The sequence below is a fragment of the Passer domesticus genome, chromosome 3, assembly GCF_036417665.1.
Source record: "Passer domesticus isolate bPasDom1 chromosome 3, bPasDom1.hap1, whole genome shotgun sequence".
NCBI classification, from domain to species: Eukaryota; Metazoa; Chordata; class Aves; order Passeriformes; family Passeridae; genus Passer; species Passer domesticus.
Window position 1 is genome coordinate 24,329,447 of NC_087476.1, and position 14,181 is coordinate 24,343,627.

Here is a 14,181-nt window from a genome sequence, read left to right on the forward strand (position 1 = left end):
ATTTGTTTATAGAGGTAAGTATTAACTGAGTTTAATTCAGTAAATAACAATTTTGCAAAAGCCTGATAAAAATTGATGTTGATGTCTCTGGGTTCTGTTAATTTCTCTTCCCCAAGATTCCTCCTTTAAGCTTCAAGACATGGTTTTGCAGGAGGATGCTGGAGGTTTGTAAGTGTTAGGTCAGTTCAGTGGTAGTGCAGTTTTATTGTTTTTAAGGGAGAGTTCTCCTGGTTATTCTTGGTAAGCTGCTGTTAAAATAAAACCAAAAAGAAAATCAGGTTTTGGTACAGCTGACTCCAACACTGGGTAGAATTTTCTTTTTAAAGTACTTACTGGAATTGACACAACAGAAGTTTAAAAATGTAGTAAGCGCTGTACCCAAGAAAGCAGCAACAAACCCGTTTGAGATGAAAGGAAGTTCCTAAAAAAGACAGTTCCTAAAAAAGCCAAAGGCAGCAAGACTCTGTGATGCCAGTTGCCTATTTGGAGGTTGTGGCTTGTTTTGTTTTTAGCATCTGCTCCATCAGCAAGATGAATGTGAAAAGCCTGGATTTGGGTGTTGCCTGACCTACCACCAGATGAAAATAATTAATTGCCCTTGTGCACTTACTGCAGTCAGAACAAGATGTAAATCCTGTTGCAGCTCTGTGATATGTGCAGTGTTGTTTGCTTCTTGTACATTCCAGCAGGCTCGTGGAGGCTGCTGCAGCCCATGAACTCACCACAAGGCAAGCACTACTTGCTGCATCCACTTTGGCACAAAGTAATTGGTCAGCAGTCAGTATTTTTTACTTTGGTGATTTTTTTTTTAATTTTTTTTTTTTGTAATAATGGAAGGAATATTTGCTGTGGTTTCTCCAGCTACAGATGGCTGAGTGGGTGATCCAGGCTGGTTGCTTTCATTTGGAACAGTTTCACACTCCTGCACCCAAGGGCAGCTGGTATTGTTTCCTTTTGGTCATCTCAGCCAAAGATGGGCGTATTGCATATCGAAGGCATTTGCCTCCACTCAATTGTAAAAGAAAATTAATTGATCTCAGACTAGAATCCAACAATTGCTTAATGAGAGATTAGAGGAGCTGAAGTCCATCATCAGACCAGCCAGCTACTATCCCCAGAGGAGTGTTGGCATTCCGTGCTTTTCACTGCCATCTTTCTTGACTTTATTAACCTGTGTAGTGGAAATCTGGATTTTTGTTAGTTTTTTCAGTCAGTGTCTAAGGAGAGATAAAGGAGGAGGTGTATTTTTCAGGCTTCTACAGTAATACTATGCAGCACTGTAATCTCATTAATGTATTTTGTTTATGCTTTTTGGTGAGGCAATTTGAGATTCTGCTCTGCTGCAGGTAGTTCAGCAGTGTGTACAAGGTAGTGTAGAGTCTGAGGCTGGCAGTAAGTGCAATTTCCAGGGTACAGCTTGAGGTACAGCAACAACCAGTGGTGGTGTGGAATAAGAGCAGATGAAGTGTTGTTTTTCAGGGCTGACAAGGTGCTTGGATTCTTGCTGTGCAAACAGAGACAAGTGGCTACCCTCTCTCTCCTCCTAGTGCTGGTTCAGAGTGACTTGCATGTCATTCTATTTGATCAAACTCCATCAGTCTAGACCTCAGGAGTCCCTCTCATCTCTTGAGTTATCCATGTGTGTGCCATTTTATAGAGTGGTTGAAGCACCCTTCTCCACCCAACAGCATTGATAACATTCCAGGCAGTTTTAACTCTGTTTTATAGCCAGAAAAAGTCGATGACACATGTTCTGATGAAGCAGTGTCTGTCCTTGAAAGCATGAGCCCTCTCTTCCCAGTCTCTTTTTTCTCTTGCTGATGCTGTGAGGAGCCTGAGTAGTGACTATGATTATGACTTCTTTCTCTATAAACTTTTCCTCCTTTACTTTGTCTTTTGAGAGGTGGGTTTAATGCAGAGGCTACAAAATTTGCATGCTGTTTTACTAGCTATAAAGAGGTAACCAGGGTAAATCGACTGACCACAGTGGTGGAGTGGATTTAATATTAACCTGCCAGTTACTGCATACAAGTTCTCTTTATTCAAAGTCACAATTCCTAGTCTTAAAAGAATAGGAAGAAAAAAGGCACTCTTGTGCTATCGTAGTTAGTGTAGCAATGGATTTTTCCATCCCCTGTGTGTTGCTCCAGGCTTTTCCCACAACTTCCCACAAAGTTATGTGTTGAGATTATTTTTCTGGCTTAAATTCCATATTTTTGATAATCAGTGTATTGTAGGAAAGTGTGTACTGGAAACTTGTATAACGCTGTTCTTTCCAGCAAGTGACTTGTTTGTGTTCTGCTTGGTCTGCTTCTGGTCTAGCCCTGATGCTTTACCAGTGCTGGGTGAGCAGCTTTTTGCTGATTAGCTACTTAACAGGTTTCACTACTTGGAGCTTGTAATTTCAGTTTTTAAGAGAGACTAGTGATGCCAGAAATTTAATTTTATTAAAAGTACATTTTTTAGTATATTGGTTGATACTGTCCAGGTTTGCTGTAAATGTCTGCCTCTCTCTGAGACAGAAGCTCAGTGTTTATCAGAAATGTCTAGACCTTTTGTTAATGGAGAATTCACCACCATTCTTTGCCTTGACTCCAGAAAATAAAATTACTTTAGTTTTTCGATTGACTTGATAAGAGTGTTTCCCATCTTCAGTTTCTGACAAACACATTTCAAACAAATCTGCTTCTGTGCTTGGATTGCTGAACATGGGAATATGAGAAAAGCTGGTCTTGACTATCAGTAATTGTTTTGGGTGTTCCCTTTCTCCTGAAGGAATTGTGAAATTTTCAGTGGGACAATGCCTCTGTTTTTTATTGTAAATTCAGTACTATAATCATTATTCCATCGGCTGAACGAAGAATGTGATTTTTTTTTTTCAAAGTAGGTAGCATGTGCCTGATTTGAGCTGCCTCTATAAGCTGCTTTGCAGGAGCCATCCTGTCTCTTCTGGTGGGTGTTGGAGACACTGTTTTATTCCCTTTGTGCAGTTCTTGTGGCAGTGGGCTGGTCAGTCATGGATTCTACCAGAGCAGAGGGTTTGGAGGAAGGAGCTCAATGAGTATAGCTGGACTGTGAACTAACTTCAGGTTCGAGGGTTCATGGCAGTCTGGTTTTGAATTTGTAATCTGTTCAGGGTTTTTGCCTCTAAACACTGTTGTTATTAGTCCATTAACTCTGAGGTCTAAAAAAGTTTATCTTTTCCCAGGCACGACCTCTCCTGAAAATACAGTATCACTCATGGAGAGAACTGTGTGGCTCCTCAGTGATGTTTCAGGGAAAGGTTTTAGCAAACCTTCGTTGGCATTAAAACCAGGAAGTGGACACCTGATGTGCAGTAACCTTTGACACTGATGTGCTCATCTGTTGCTGGGAATGTTGTCTTGGCTGAAATATCTGATGTGCAGCCAAACACAAAACAGGTTTGGGAACAGCCAAACACAAAATATTAGCAACGTGCACTGAGGAAGATCAGTGCTGACTGCAGTAACACCTCAAGATACACAGATGCACACAGAGCTTGGCAATACCACTAAAGCATCAGCAGCTTGGATTTCAGTTTGTAACCATCCCCAGTACAATGCAGAGAAAGTTTTAGTTGGATGCAAAACCAATTCAATGCTTCAAAGTCCTGTCTTCTTTTTTTCCTGAAGCAAACTCGGACAAGTTGTGGTGATGTGCTTGTGATGGAAACACTCTGGTGCTATGACCACTCTCAGTAACTTGCCAGTATCACTCCATTCCAAAATAAATGGGCTGCTTTAAATCATTCTGAAGTTGCTCATAGGAGATAGAATTGTCTCATCTTTCTGGGACATTAAACATTATAATCATGACTACATGATTATAAACATGAGTGAATTTCTTTATTAATGGTATCCTGGACTTCCACTAAGCAACTTAAAACCGAAACCAAATGCAAACTAAGTAACAAGAAGATTTGTTTGAATATTACTGATGACTTGTCTTCATTCATAAGGGGAGAAAACTTCAAGTCTGAAGAGCATTTGCATAGTGGGTGTTTTTAGGATAACCTACAGCAATTTTTTAGAATTGTATTTTCAAGAAATTAAAAAAAAAATCTAATCTGGAAAATTAATACTTGAGTATCTGAGTTTGAAATTAAATTGTGTATTTACTGCTAGCAAAGTGTATAAGGCTTGCTTCCATAATCAGTTCAGGCAGCTTTTACAATGCCTCTCCTCCAGTGGAAGCATATTCAAGTATGCCTTTGTTTCAGCAGCATTTTGTTGAGCTTTTGTTTCGTGTGAGTTACACAAAGCTTAGAAACAGTCTTTTGTACTTTTTAAAAGGGAATGAGTCTGAAATAGTTTTTTGATTAGTAGAGTATGTTATGTATCGTTGTACTTTGAAGTAGGAAAGTGTTTATGTTCTAGGAAATGCATGTTTAAAACCATTTTGTCTCCCATAATTGTGCTATTTAAGCAAATCATCTTTTAAAGAGAAAAAATAGGTGAGAATGTGTGTTTGGGGTTTTGAGTTGAATTGTAGTAGCAGATGTATGCCCACTGAAATATTTTAGGTAACTGCATTCTACTTGCCAGTGGGGACCAGGCTGTGGCTGTAAGCAGGATGTTTCACTGTCACTGTGATTTCAGAGACATGGGTGGCTTTCATATCTTGGCTTTTATTGTTAGGCTGTTTTGGAGTCTCTTTCATTTACCAGAATGTTTTAGGGTGTTGCATAGCATTTGCACACCTTTGTTTTCTGGAGGAAATTTATTCTCTAGGGCATCTGTTAGTGAGATCTTATCAAAATAGACACCTTGTGCTTTATGAGAACAATTTGTCCTTTTAACTACAGGGGTATGATACAGAGCAGTAGGTGTGTTATGGAGAGACTGCCTTTGAAAAGATGAAAAACATGTTGAAAGGAGGTAAAAACGTCACTTGACTTGCTGGTGAAACACTGAAGCACAATGGTCTGTTACCAATCAGTTAGGCTTATTAACAGTGAAGGGAGAAGAAAAATGTGTTTCCATGGAATATAATGACTGCTGGGCTGATAAATATTTTCTCCCTCCAAACACTTCTGGTTTTACAAAACAAGCAGTGTTACACCGCCCACATACCCATGAAGCTTAAAGTCCTAAATACCGAATTTGCCTTCTTTGTTTCATTCCAATTACTTTAAAGAAAATGTCAATCTATGTGCAACTCACTTTGTGTTTACTGCTGATGACTGAAACCAGTCATGTTTATGATCTTTTTGGGTCTTAGCTTCCCACATATGAAACACAAGAAAGAACTTCCAAACTCTATCTGTGTGTAAAAAGACAATCATAATCTGTAAAATTCTGAAATAACTGATTTTTCTTTCTTCATATTAGGATATTTGCCTGTAGCCTTCTGTCTCAAAGCATGGTCCTGTACTATTTAATAAAATGAGAATGAACTAATAAATTACTGGAGGTTTTTAAAGAGACCTTCATTTTTGGAGTACAAATCTGCTGTCACCTGGACAACATGAGGGGAAATGGATGCTTGTTGCCTATCTAAATCAGTTTTCATTAATACATGAGAATAAGGAATTTGTTTTATTTTTGGCAGGGAAAGAAAAATCCAGTAAAAAAACCCAAAAAACAGACTGAGTGGTTGAATTCACTATCTTATTTCCAGCCCTCTCTTTTCTTTCTTCAAAAAGGATCAAGTTGTAAAAAAATAATTAGGGATTAAGATTTGGTTGCAAAATAATATTAGCCTGCACTTACAGCAGTAGTATTCAGTGGCTTGGTTTCTCCATTTTACTTTGTGGAAGTAGAATTCATGTGTTTTGCATATAGCAGGTATATGAAGATGTAGACTAAAGAACATTCCTAGTTGTTCCATTCCATCTTTTGCTATTGATACAACCAAATCATGAAACTGCTTTCATAATGCTATCCACACTACTGTGTAGACCTGCTGAAAATTCTTTGCCAGAATTGTTCTGTTGTTTCTATTTTACTTTGTAGTAGTGTAGATCAATGATGTTAAAGTCTATATTTTCTTGGGTTACAGGTATTAAACAGAATTTTCCTTACAGCTGTATGGCAGCATGAGGAAAAGCCTCCTGCCATAGGAGAAGGCAGACAGGGAGCAGGAGTGTTCTGTAGCTCTGTGTTCCCAGCTGAACTACAGGAGGCATAGGGATGGAAAATCTACTGATGTTCATCACCTTTGCATACAGGAGGCTGCCACTGCAGCTGAGTCTATGCCTAAAGTGATGGAGGGATTGTCAGCACAAGCTGACAATTTGAAATCTGTCTGTTACTTTGGGAGAATAGTCTTTTACTGGTTTTACAGAGTTTGGCAGGCTGAGTTTGAGAAGCTGTTCTTTAGGATTAGGGATCAGGGTCAAACAAGAATGAGATGTTTTCTTGGAAGAAGTTAAATGCTTCACTATACCCATGTTTATTTTTAGAGTGAAATTGCTTTATGACTTCCTAATGAGCTTGAAAGTTGACAAGGATTTAAGCTGTCTCATGAAATACCCTGAACACTGAGAGATGGCACACTAGCTAGTCTGAAGTACAACTATCCAAGCCACTAGCAGACAATTTCACCTAGTGTACTGTTTATCTGTCTGATTAGAATTGCTGTCCCCCTAGTTAATATTCACAGAAAGCAAAGTTTCTGTTTAAGGGCACCCTGTGTTTCCTTATTCAAGACGAGTATGAAGAAAGATCAGGAGATATCCTGCCTTGCATTTTGAATTGTCAGGAGGAAAGGGAGCCACTGCTATGTTCTGATTGTTTGTGCTGCTTTCCCATTGATCAACTAAATTGGCAATCAGCTCCACTGTCCTGAGCATGTGGTTCAGAATAACCAGAAATATGGGCTATTTACCAGCAAATAGCAATATCACTGAGTGTCAGTGCAGTTCAAAATGTGGTTTAACAGCAAATTTCGTGCAGGAAAAGGCCAATCATGCCTTCCTTCTAAAGTACAAATAATCCCGTGATGGGGTTATCATCTTTTCAAGACTCACAAAAAGGTCTACACTGTTTTCAAGTGAGATGCTTGCATACTGTCATTTCCATTTCCTAGTGTTTTCAGCCGTCCTAAAACTGAGAGAATTGAAGAATCCCAAGGGACGACCTTCTTTGGCAGATGAAGATGAATCAGTGTGTCCAGCATGAACAGTCTTGTCCTATTTCCTTGTCTTTTCCCACCTTAGATCCAATAGAAATTGTGACATCTGGGTTGCTGGTAGCAGCAGTGTATCTCTGTGTGTGTGTGTGAGAATGTAACCATTCTGCATTTAAAAAAGAAAATGGAAACTTAAAGAACTGTTAAATCTGAATAAAATACATGTTAAAACACGTGAAGGTCGCCATGTGCTTCTGATTGCCCCACCAGAAGCTTCTTGAAAATTGGTTTTGTTAGTTTGTTTTCTCCAATGAAGTTCCTTATTTGTTTGGCATCAGGCTACTTTTTGCCATTGGATTTGTATCACTTTAAGAAAATGCAGAAGTGAGATTTAAAGAAATCTTCAAAGAAAGACAAAGGTTGCTTTGAAAAATCACTTCTAAAATTCAGTGTACATAATTTAGGTACCTAAAATTTAGGTACGTAAGCAACCTTGACACAACTTTTCATGTATAACTTCTGAACGAGAAAGGTGGAGTATTTTGGATGCAAATAAGTAATGAACATTTTGGGATAACTGAACTATAATCACTTTGTGAATCAGCAATTTCTTAAAAGATCAGTTAAGTGTTGTGCTTTCTATTGGTACCATTCAACAAATGAAACATTTTATTTAATGAATAATGAAGAGAGGAGTGACTTAATAGTTTTTTTTTTGAACTCAGGTCATGAGATGAGATGGTCACTGAAGGTCTAAGTACTCTTGTTTGTTTTCTTAGTAGTTCACTTTATTGAAGACTGTTGTTGATCATTAATTCTTCTTTACGATGCTGAAGGTAGGCTTGGTTCCATGCTCTTATAAGTCCTTAAAGGCTTCCAATATTTTCAGCAGCCTCTGCTTGCTCTTTGTGTCACCAGCAATGCCCATTAACTGGCAAAGTGTCTCTGTGTGACTGAAGGTACTTCTAAAGGTAAAAAAGGGAAATGCAGTATTTGCAAGAATCTAAAATACCTTGCAGAACTTGCCAGGCAGTTCCTGCACTTACATACCTCAATTGCTTTCTTAAAATCTATTCATTTCCTTTTTAAAATGTCCTCTTTCCCTCAGGACTCTATTAAGTGGCTTCCCAAGTCTCCTAAACTGTACAGTGGCCATAACTGGAGCTCCCAGGGCTCTCGCTGGGCCTCATTGAAAGGGAAGGAAGGTTTTCATGGTGGCAACCTGTACAAGTTCAGCTCTGCTAATGGAAAATGGAGAGAAGGAAGGATCAGTCCTGAGCAAGAAGCAGAGGAACTCGAGGATCCTGATGATGTAAGTAGTCTTGAAACTGGGAGAGACAATGTGTGTCTATGAAGAGGCTGTAGCTGCTCACACTGCTGTGCAGCACAGCACTTTGGGTTTGTGGGACCTGCACTGCTTATACTCTCATGTCCTTGCTTGTGCAGAGGGTACAGAGCTATGTTCAATGTTTTATTCCTTCACTTTGCTTGCAATTAATTCATCCAACCCTCAAGAATAAAGTTTGACCTGCAGGTTAAGATGAGTGACCTGAGCAGTGATGAGACACGTTTTTTACTTTACTCCTGCTTACGTCCCCAGTTACCAAGCTCCCTCCATCTCTTTTCAGGTACGTAGGTTGCTGGCAGCACTTGGGGCTCAGCATCTCCCTAGGCCTGGATGGTAGAAAAGTGAGGTTGCAGTGCTCCTCCACTGCATGTTCATTTTGGGTGCTGCTCTTCCAGGATGCTGATGTCCGTGAGCCCCTGCCTGCTGTAATTTCTCCAGCCTGTGCCTGCCAGGTGTCTGTCACCCGTGTGCAGCCTGGCTGTCCTCTTGGTCCTAGCCCGGGAAAAGGAGGAGGTGGTGATTGCACCCTTGCAGCCTTTCCCTTTCAGGGCATTGCTCGCCATTCTTCCTGATGTTAGCTGGGAGATGAGGCAGGAATTGGGGCTCCTGCTCCTCTTCCAGGACTTTGCTTCCTTCCTAGCCCCTGTGAGTGCTGCTGCCCCCTCCTCCAGCCCACAGTCCTGGCTCTTTCCCATGGCCTTCTTCCCTGGCACCCACAGCACTGCAGACGTGTCCAGGTTAGTCAGCCTGGCACTGTAAAGAGAAATCTCTCTCAAGAGAAGAAAGGTAATAAATGCTTTATGTGAGTCAAAGCTAAGCAAATTCCCTTTTAAGTGAAAATGGGAAGCAATCATGCCTTTTATGCTTTCCCTGGGGTTGGCAATGCTTCTTTCTATCCCAACCAAAAAGAGATTGTGGGAAAGTGCCAATATATATTGAAAAATAAACTGTCCAGTGGGGTTCTGCACAGCTGTTCAAGGTAATGCCACTGCTTTTTATTTTGGTATTAAACTTCCAAGCTTAGAAAAACACTTATGGGGTTTATTTTCAGAGGTGTTGATGTGTGTTTGCTGCATCATTTTGCTGCCAACAGAAGATAGAAGGATTTGGGAAATATGAAGATCTGATTTGACATGAACCCATCAAATTAAGGAGCAAAAATCAGCTAAATATAAGTAAAACATTCCTAAAATGAGAACAGAATTTGAGCATTGTGTCTGAATTTAATTTAACCCTTTGCCAGGAACAAGTGATAGCTGGAAAACATCACTACATTTTGCAGTCAAATTGTCTGAAACTTTAATTGTTTGGTGGATGTATTTTAATTGTGTATTTCTCTCTTCAAGCCCTTGTGGTTTAGCCAAGCATAGGGTGACATTGTGAGCTCCTCACTGCATCTCAGAGTAGAGGGGCCAAGCTTCAGAGTAGGCTTTAGTAGGCATCACCTTTGAGGTTAAATTTCCAGAGGACTCCTAAATCATTGAAGTTTGCAGGTCTCCACTGACTGCCATTTGCAAATGAAGTCAATCCAATGACTGAAACAAAATCTTAGATGTGTAGATGCAAGGTAAGGGCTTGCCTTCCCTCTCCCACCTATGCTCCCAAGAATGGCATGTGAGTTTTGAGGCACTGTAAGAAACATTTTATTTTCTATATGGAAATACCTTTCCTTTGCATTGTGTGTGTGGTTTCTTCCCCCAGAACAGTGGATTCAGTGCTACAGAGCTGCCAGAGGCTGCCCAAAATAGTCTTGTTCTCTTGCTCTGCCATTTTCACAGGGCATTGCAGGATTTATTCACATATGTGTGTGTGTTACGTGTGCTGGTGTGTGCCAGGAATCTAGTGAAAGGCTATACAAAATCCCAGTCCTCTCCCTGTTCCCTCAATTTCAACCCCAGGTTTGAAGGCAAAACATGCCCAGAGAAATAATGGTAAAAGAAATCTTTGTATGTCTGCTGTAAAGTTTCAGTTTTCTCTTCAATGAAATAAATTCTATCAACAGCAATGTGAGAGTGAGGAATGAGTTCACGTTAGCATGGGTAAGGTCTGTGTTTCAGATTCTCCTTGCTGTTGCTGTGTTTACCTTTTTTATCTTTAACCCCCAGGAACCTATTTCCAAGTTTTCCGGCAGCCTTTTTGATAGCAACGAAAGCACGCGAGATCAAAGAAATAACAGAACAACGCTTCAAGAAAGGCACAAGCTGGCAATGAAAGGGAAGGCTCTTCCAGGATCTCACCCCAGGGTGCAGCCACCTGTGTCAGCAGCAGGCAGCTTCCCCGGCGAGAGCGGCCGGCCCGCGGAGGATGCGCCGCAGCCCCCGCTGAAGGTTGGAACTGCTGCAGGGGCTGGGCTTGCTGCTGCTGGGGGCTCTGCATGGCCGTGGGGCACTCCCTGTGTCTGTGGGGAACTCCTCTGGGGTGAGGCAGTTTATGAAAGATGCAAGGAAGGCGGGACAGTGCATGGCAGATGTCATGAGGCTTGCCTTAAAGAGGGTAAGGGCTCTCCGTGGCTTACACGGAAAAAGGATTTCCCATTAAAAAACCCCATTAAAGCCCATTTTCCTTGTAGCCATGCATCTCACTTCATATATCCAGCAGTGGTATCATGAGGCCAAGTCAAAGGTACGTGCAGGTGGGCACTGAGCTGAGTCTCTGTTCAGTCCATAACTCTTGCATGTGCCAGTGTTGAAGTGTAGCACCATTTTTCACAGAGCTGGGCTCTCCAGGGACATGTCTGCTGATGTTCAGAGTGGGAGGTAGATTTTAAATGTTCACATAATTAATGGCAATAATTTTTGCCTATTAATCAGGTCACTTACCCGTTATAATTCTTTTCCAGGTAACCATTACTGTGTGCAGCCAAATGGGGAGTCTTGGTATTAGCATTGCTGGTGGAAAGGGCTCATCTTCATGTAAAGAAAGCGATGAGGTGCATTTCATTATTAAAAAATTATCTAGTTAGAAATAGACTGATGAGTAGTTCCTTGAGTTACTGTGTTTTGTTGTTTGCTTTCTGAGATTGTGCTTCACGTAACATTTCCATCTTTCTAAAGCTAACAAGGGTAAACATAGGTAGCCTATTTCCCAGAGTATGTTCTGGCATTAGATTTTGATGGAGAGCTCCAGAAGGGATGATTTGGGAGAGATACCCAAATGTAAACCAATGATTTTGCAAAGGCAACCTGATGGCTGAAACACTGTTGTCTAATTCTCATTTTCTGCCTCATTTTGGGGTTACTCTCTTGGCAATCCACATGCCTCTCCCATCTCATTTGCTCATTCCCAGGAGCTAACTTGATTTGAGAGAAATATTTCACACATCTTCTCACTGATTTATCTTTTAAATAAATCTTTGTTTTCCACTCTGTTCCCCATGGCACAGTGTAAACAATTACTGACTTTTGTTCATTGTTGTATGTGTCAGCCATGGAGGTTATTTTTTTTTTTTGTCTTGCTAATGTGCCATAGGTATCTAGTTTTTAATTTTATGGAGGCAACAAAACAATAAAACAATAAGTCTTGAAAATTAATTATGTCCCATTTGCTTTTTATATCAATGGGAGAACAATGTGAGAAACTGTCACTTCTGAAACCTATATTTTGTTTTACCAGGGGATCCTGATTGCTCGGCTGCCAAAAGATGGTCCAGCAGACTTGGCTGGTGTACAAGCAGGAGACAGAGTGGCTGAGGTAGATGGGTTGTTTGTCACTGTGGGGTGTGTTCTCTTGTTGCTGTCTTTAAATCAAACCACTTAGAGTTGGGGAACTTGACATCCAGATCTAGGCTGGCCTTAGCTTTTTAGATCCTTCCATTATGAAGAAATGATAATAACATTAAATTGTTGTATTCCTTCTTATTATGTTCTAGTTGTCAGATCTTTATGTTTAAAGTGCTTAACAAAATATTATTCACTTAAATGAACAATTTATAAAGGAAAATAATGGTCTTAAGTGGTTATGTAAGTATAAATGACGTGTTTCATCCAAGAACCTTTCTTGTGACATAGATTTACTAGATGAGTTTATTGCAGTTGCAACAAAGAAATATAAACCAGATGAGCTTGTTTCCCCAAGGTAATTTTTGGTGGGAAGAGAAAAGCTCAAAATAACTCCCCTGATGGAGGCTTGTAGTGCCAAGGGATAACTTGCCCCTCAGGCTGCTCCACCTCAAGCCTCATCTTTCCTAGCAGAAGCCACATTCCTGAGCTTCAGAATTTCCAAGAATAATGGGGAAAAATAGTCACATACAGTTTTGTGTTACATACTTTTGATGTACCGTTTGGTTTCTCCCTGCTGAGAATGGTGGAGTAGGAAGAGAACCTCTACAGAATTACTTTAAAGTGTAACTGGTCCATATTTGTTTCAGCTCTTGTTCTCTTAAACTGTCATTTATACTTGGTTAGATTATAACTCCAGCATGGTCCATGTTGAATTAAGGTGGGATAGAGCAAGCAATATTGTATGTCTGTTAAATCGTCAGGAATAATTATACAACCTGTATCAGCCAAAGACTTTAATGATAAATTAATCTACTAATTTTGTAAAACTATGCTATAGAATTATTGATAGAGGGTGGTGTTCCATTATGTCCAAATATTGTGTTTGTTTGGCAGTTCTTAAAATGTTAATTGTAGATAAAAATCTATGTAATTCTACATTTTTTCTTTCGTGAAAGACAAACAAATGTAACAAATTAGAGAGAATGCAATAATTCTCAACATATTTCACATTATCATATAATGTGGGAAAAATCACAGGATTTTTAGTTGCTGTACCTTTACCTTCTGAGCAGAGTTTCTGATCAAGTTAATATCTTAAAAATCAGCCCCATTGCTCAGGTTCTTTCATGAGGCTGTAATTAATTATTTATTTGGGGGACTATTTGGAATATACTAGTGTTAATGTCTGTCCACTTAGTCAATAGTGAAACAAGTGAAAAAAAAAAATCTGTTACATCCTGTTCTGCCCTGCTGTTATTGTACAAATAGTTAGGATTTCTCCATCTCCCACAAGATGGCAGAATCATTCATCTGTTTAAAGAATATAGAAAACAACTCTGCTTTTTGTGTGTATGTGTGACGAGAAGGAATTAATGAGGTGTGCTATAGAAATACTGCAGTTTTTTACCACAGGACTAACCTGTGTACAAATAACAAGCATTTTTCTCTTGACACTGTGTGTTACAACTTCTTATTATTGAACTGGTAATTTCAACAGTTCAAATATAAAATTCACCAGAAATGGGAAACAGCAGGAATTGCAATTTTATTTGCTTTTGTTGTACAACCACATGTAGCAATAGGGCCAGGTGTTTGTATACTAACTTGAGATGGGGGGAACTCCTTAATCAGAATTCAGAATAAAAATATGTTTCTGTGTTTTCTTTTAAAGGCAACCTTTGTTTCAGAATCTGCTGCCCTTGATGCTGGTCCTACTGAAGCTTCCCCCAAGGGCAGCCCCTCCCCGACAGTCAACCATGTCATCACAGTAAGTGGGATGCCCCCAGTAAACAACAAGTCACTCTTGCCTAAGAAATTTGTGTTGTCTTAATGTTTGTGTTGTCTTTATATTAATGGTAGTGAAGACTGGCACAGAACTCAACACATGTCAAAGATCAGAGACCTTACCAAGCATTTAGGTGGCTGTCACTGCAGTTGGGACATGGCTTCTGGAGGAGCTCAGCTCCTGGGTGAGCACCCACATAGCAGAACAGAGCTTTTGGAGCACTCTGGTTTGGGGGC

The 14,181-nt window shown here is 40.0% G+C and overlaps 1 protein-coding gene across 1 annotated transcript in view; it reads left to right on the forward strand.

Moving 5' to 3' along the window:
• Positions 1-8: 8 nt before the first annotated feature.
• Positions 9-14,181, forward strand: part of LOC135296177 (protein scribble homolog) — a 28,496-nt gene continuing 14,323 nt past the window's right edge. The window contains exons 1-5 of the mRNA XM_064412208.1: positions 9-8,404; positions 10,546-10,767; positions 11,280-11,369; positions 12,053-12,130; positions 13,832-13,927. Of these exons, the coding sequence (XP_064268278.1) occupies positions 8,183-8,404; positions 10,546-10,767; positions 11,280-11,369; positions 12,053-12,130; positions 13,832-13,927 (708 nt within the window). The 5' untranslated portion in view covers positions 9-8,182. The remainder of the gene's footprint in view (positions 8,405-10,545; positions 10,768-11,279; positions 11,370-12,052; positions 12,131-13,831; positions 13,928-14,181) is intronic.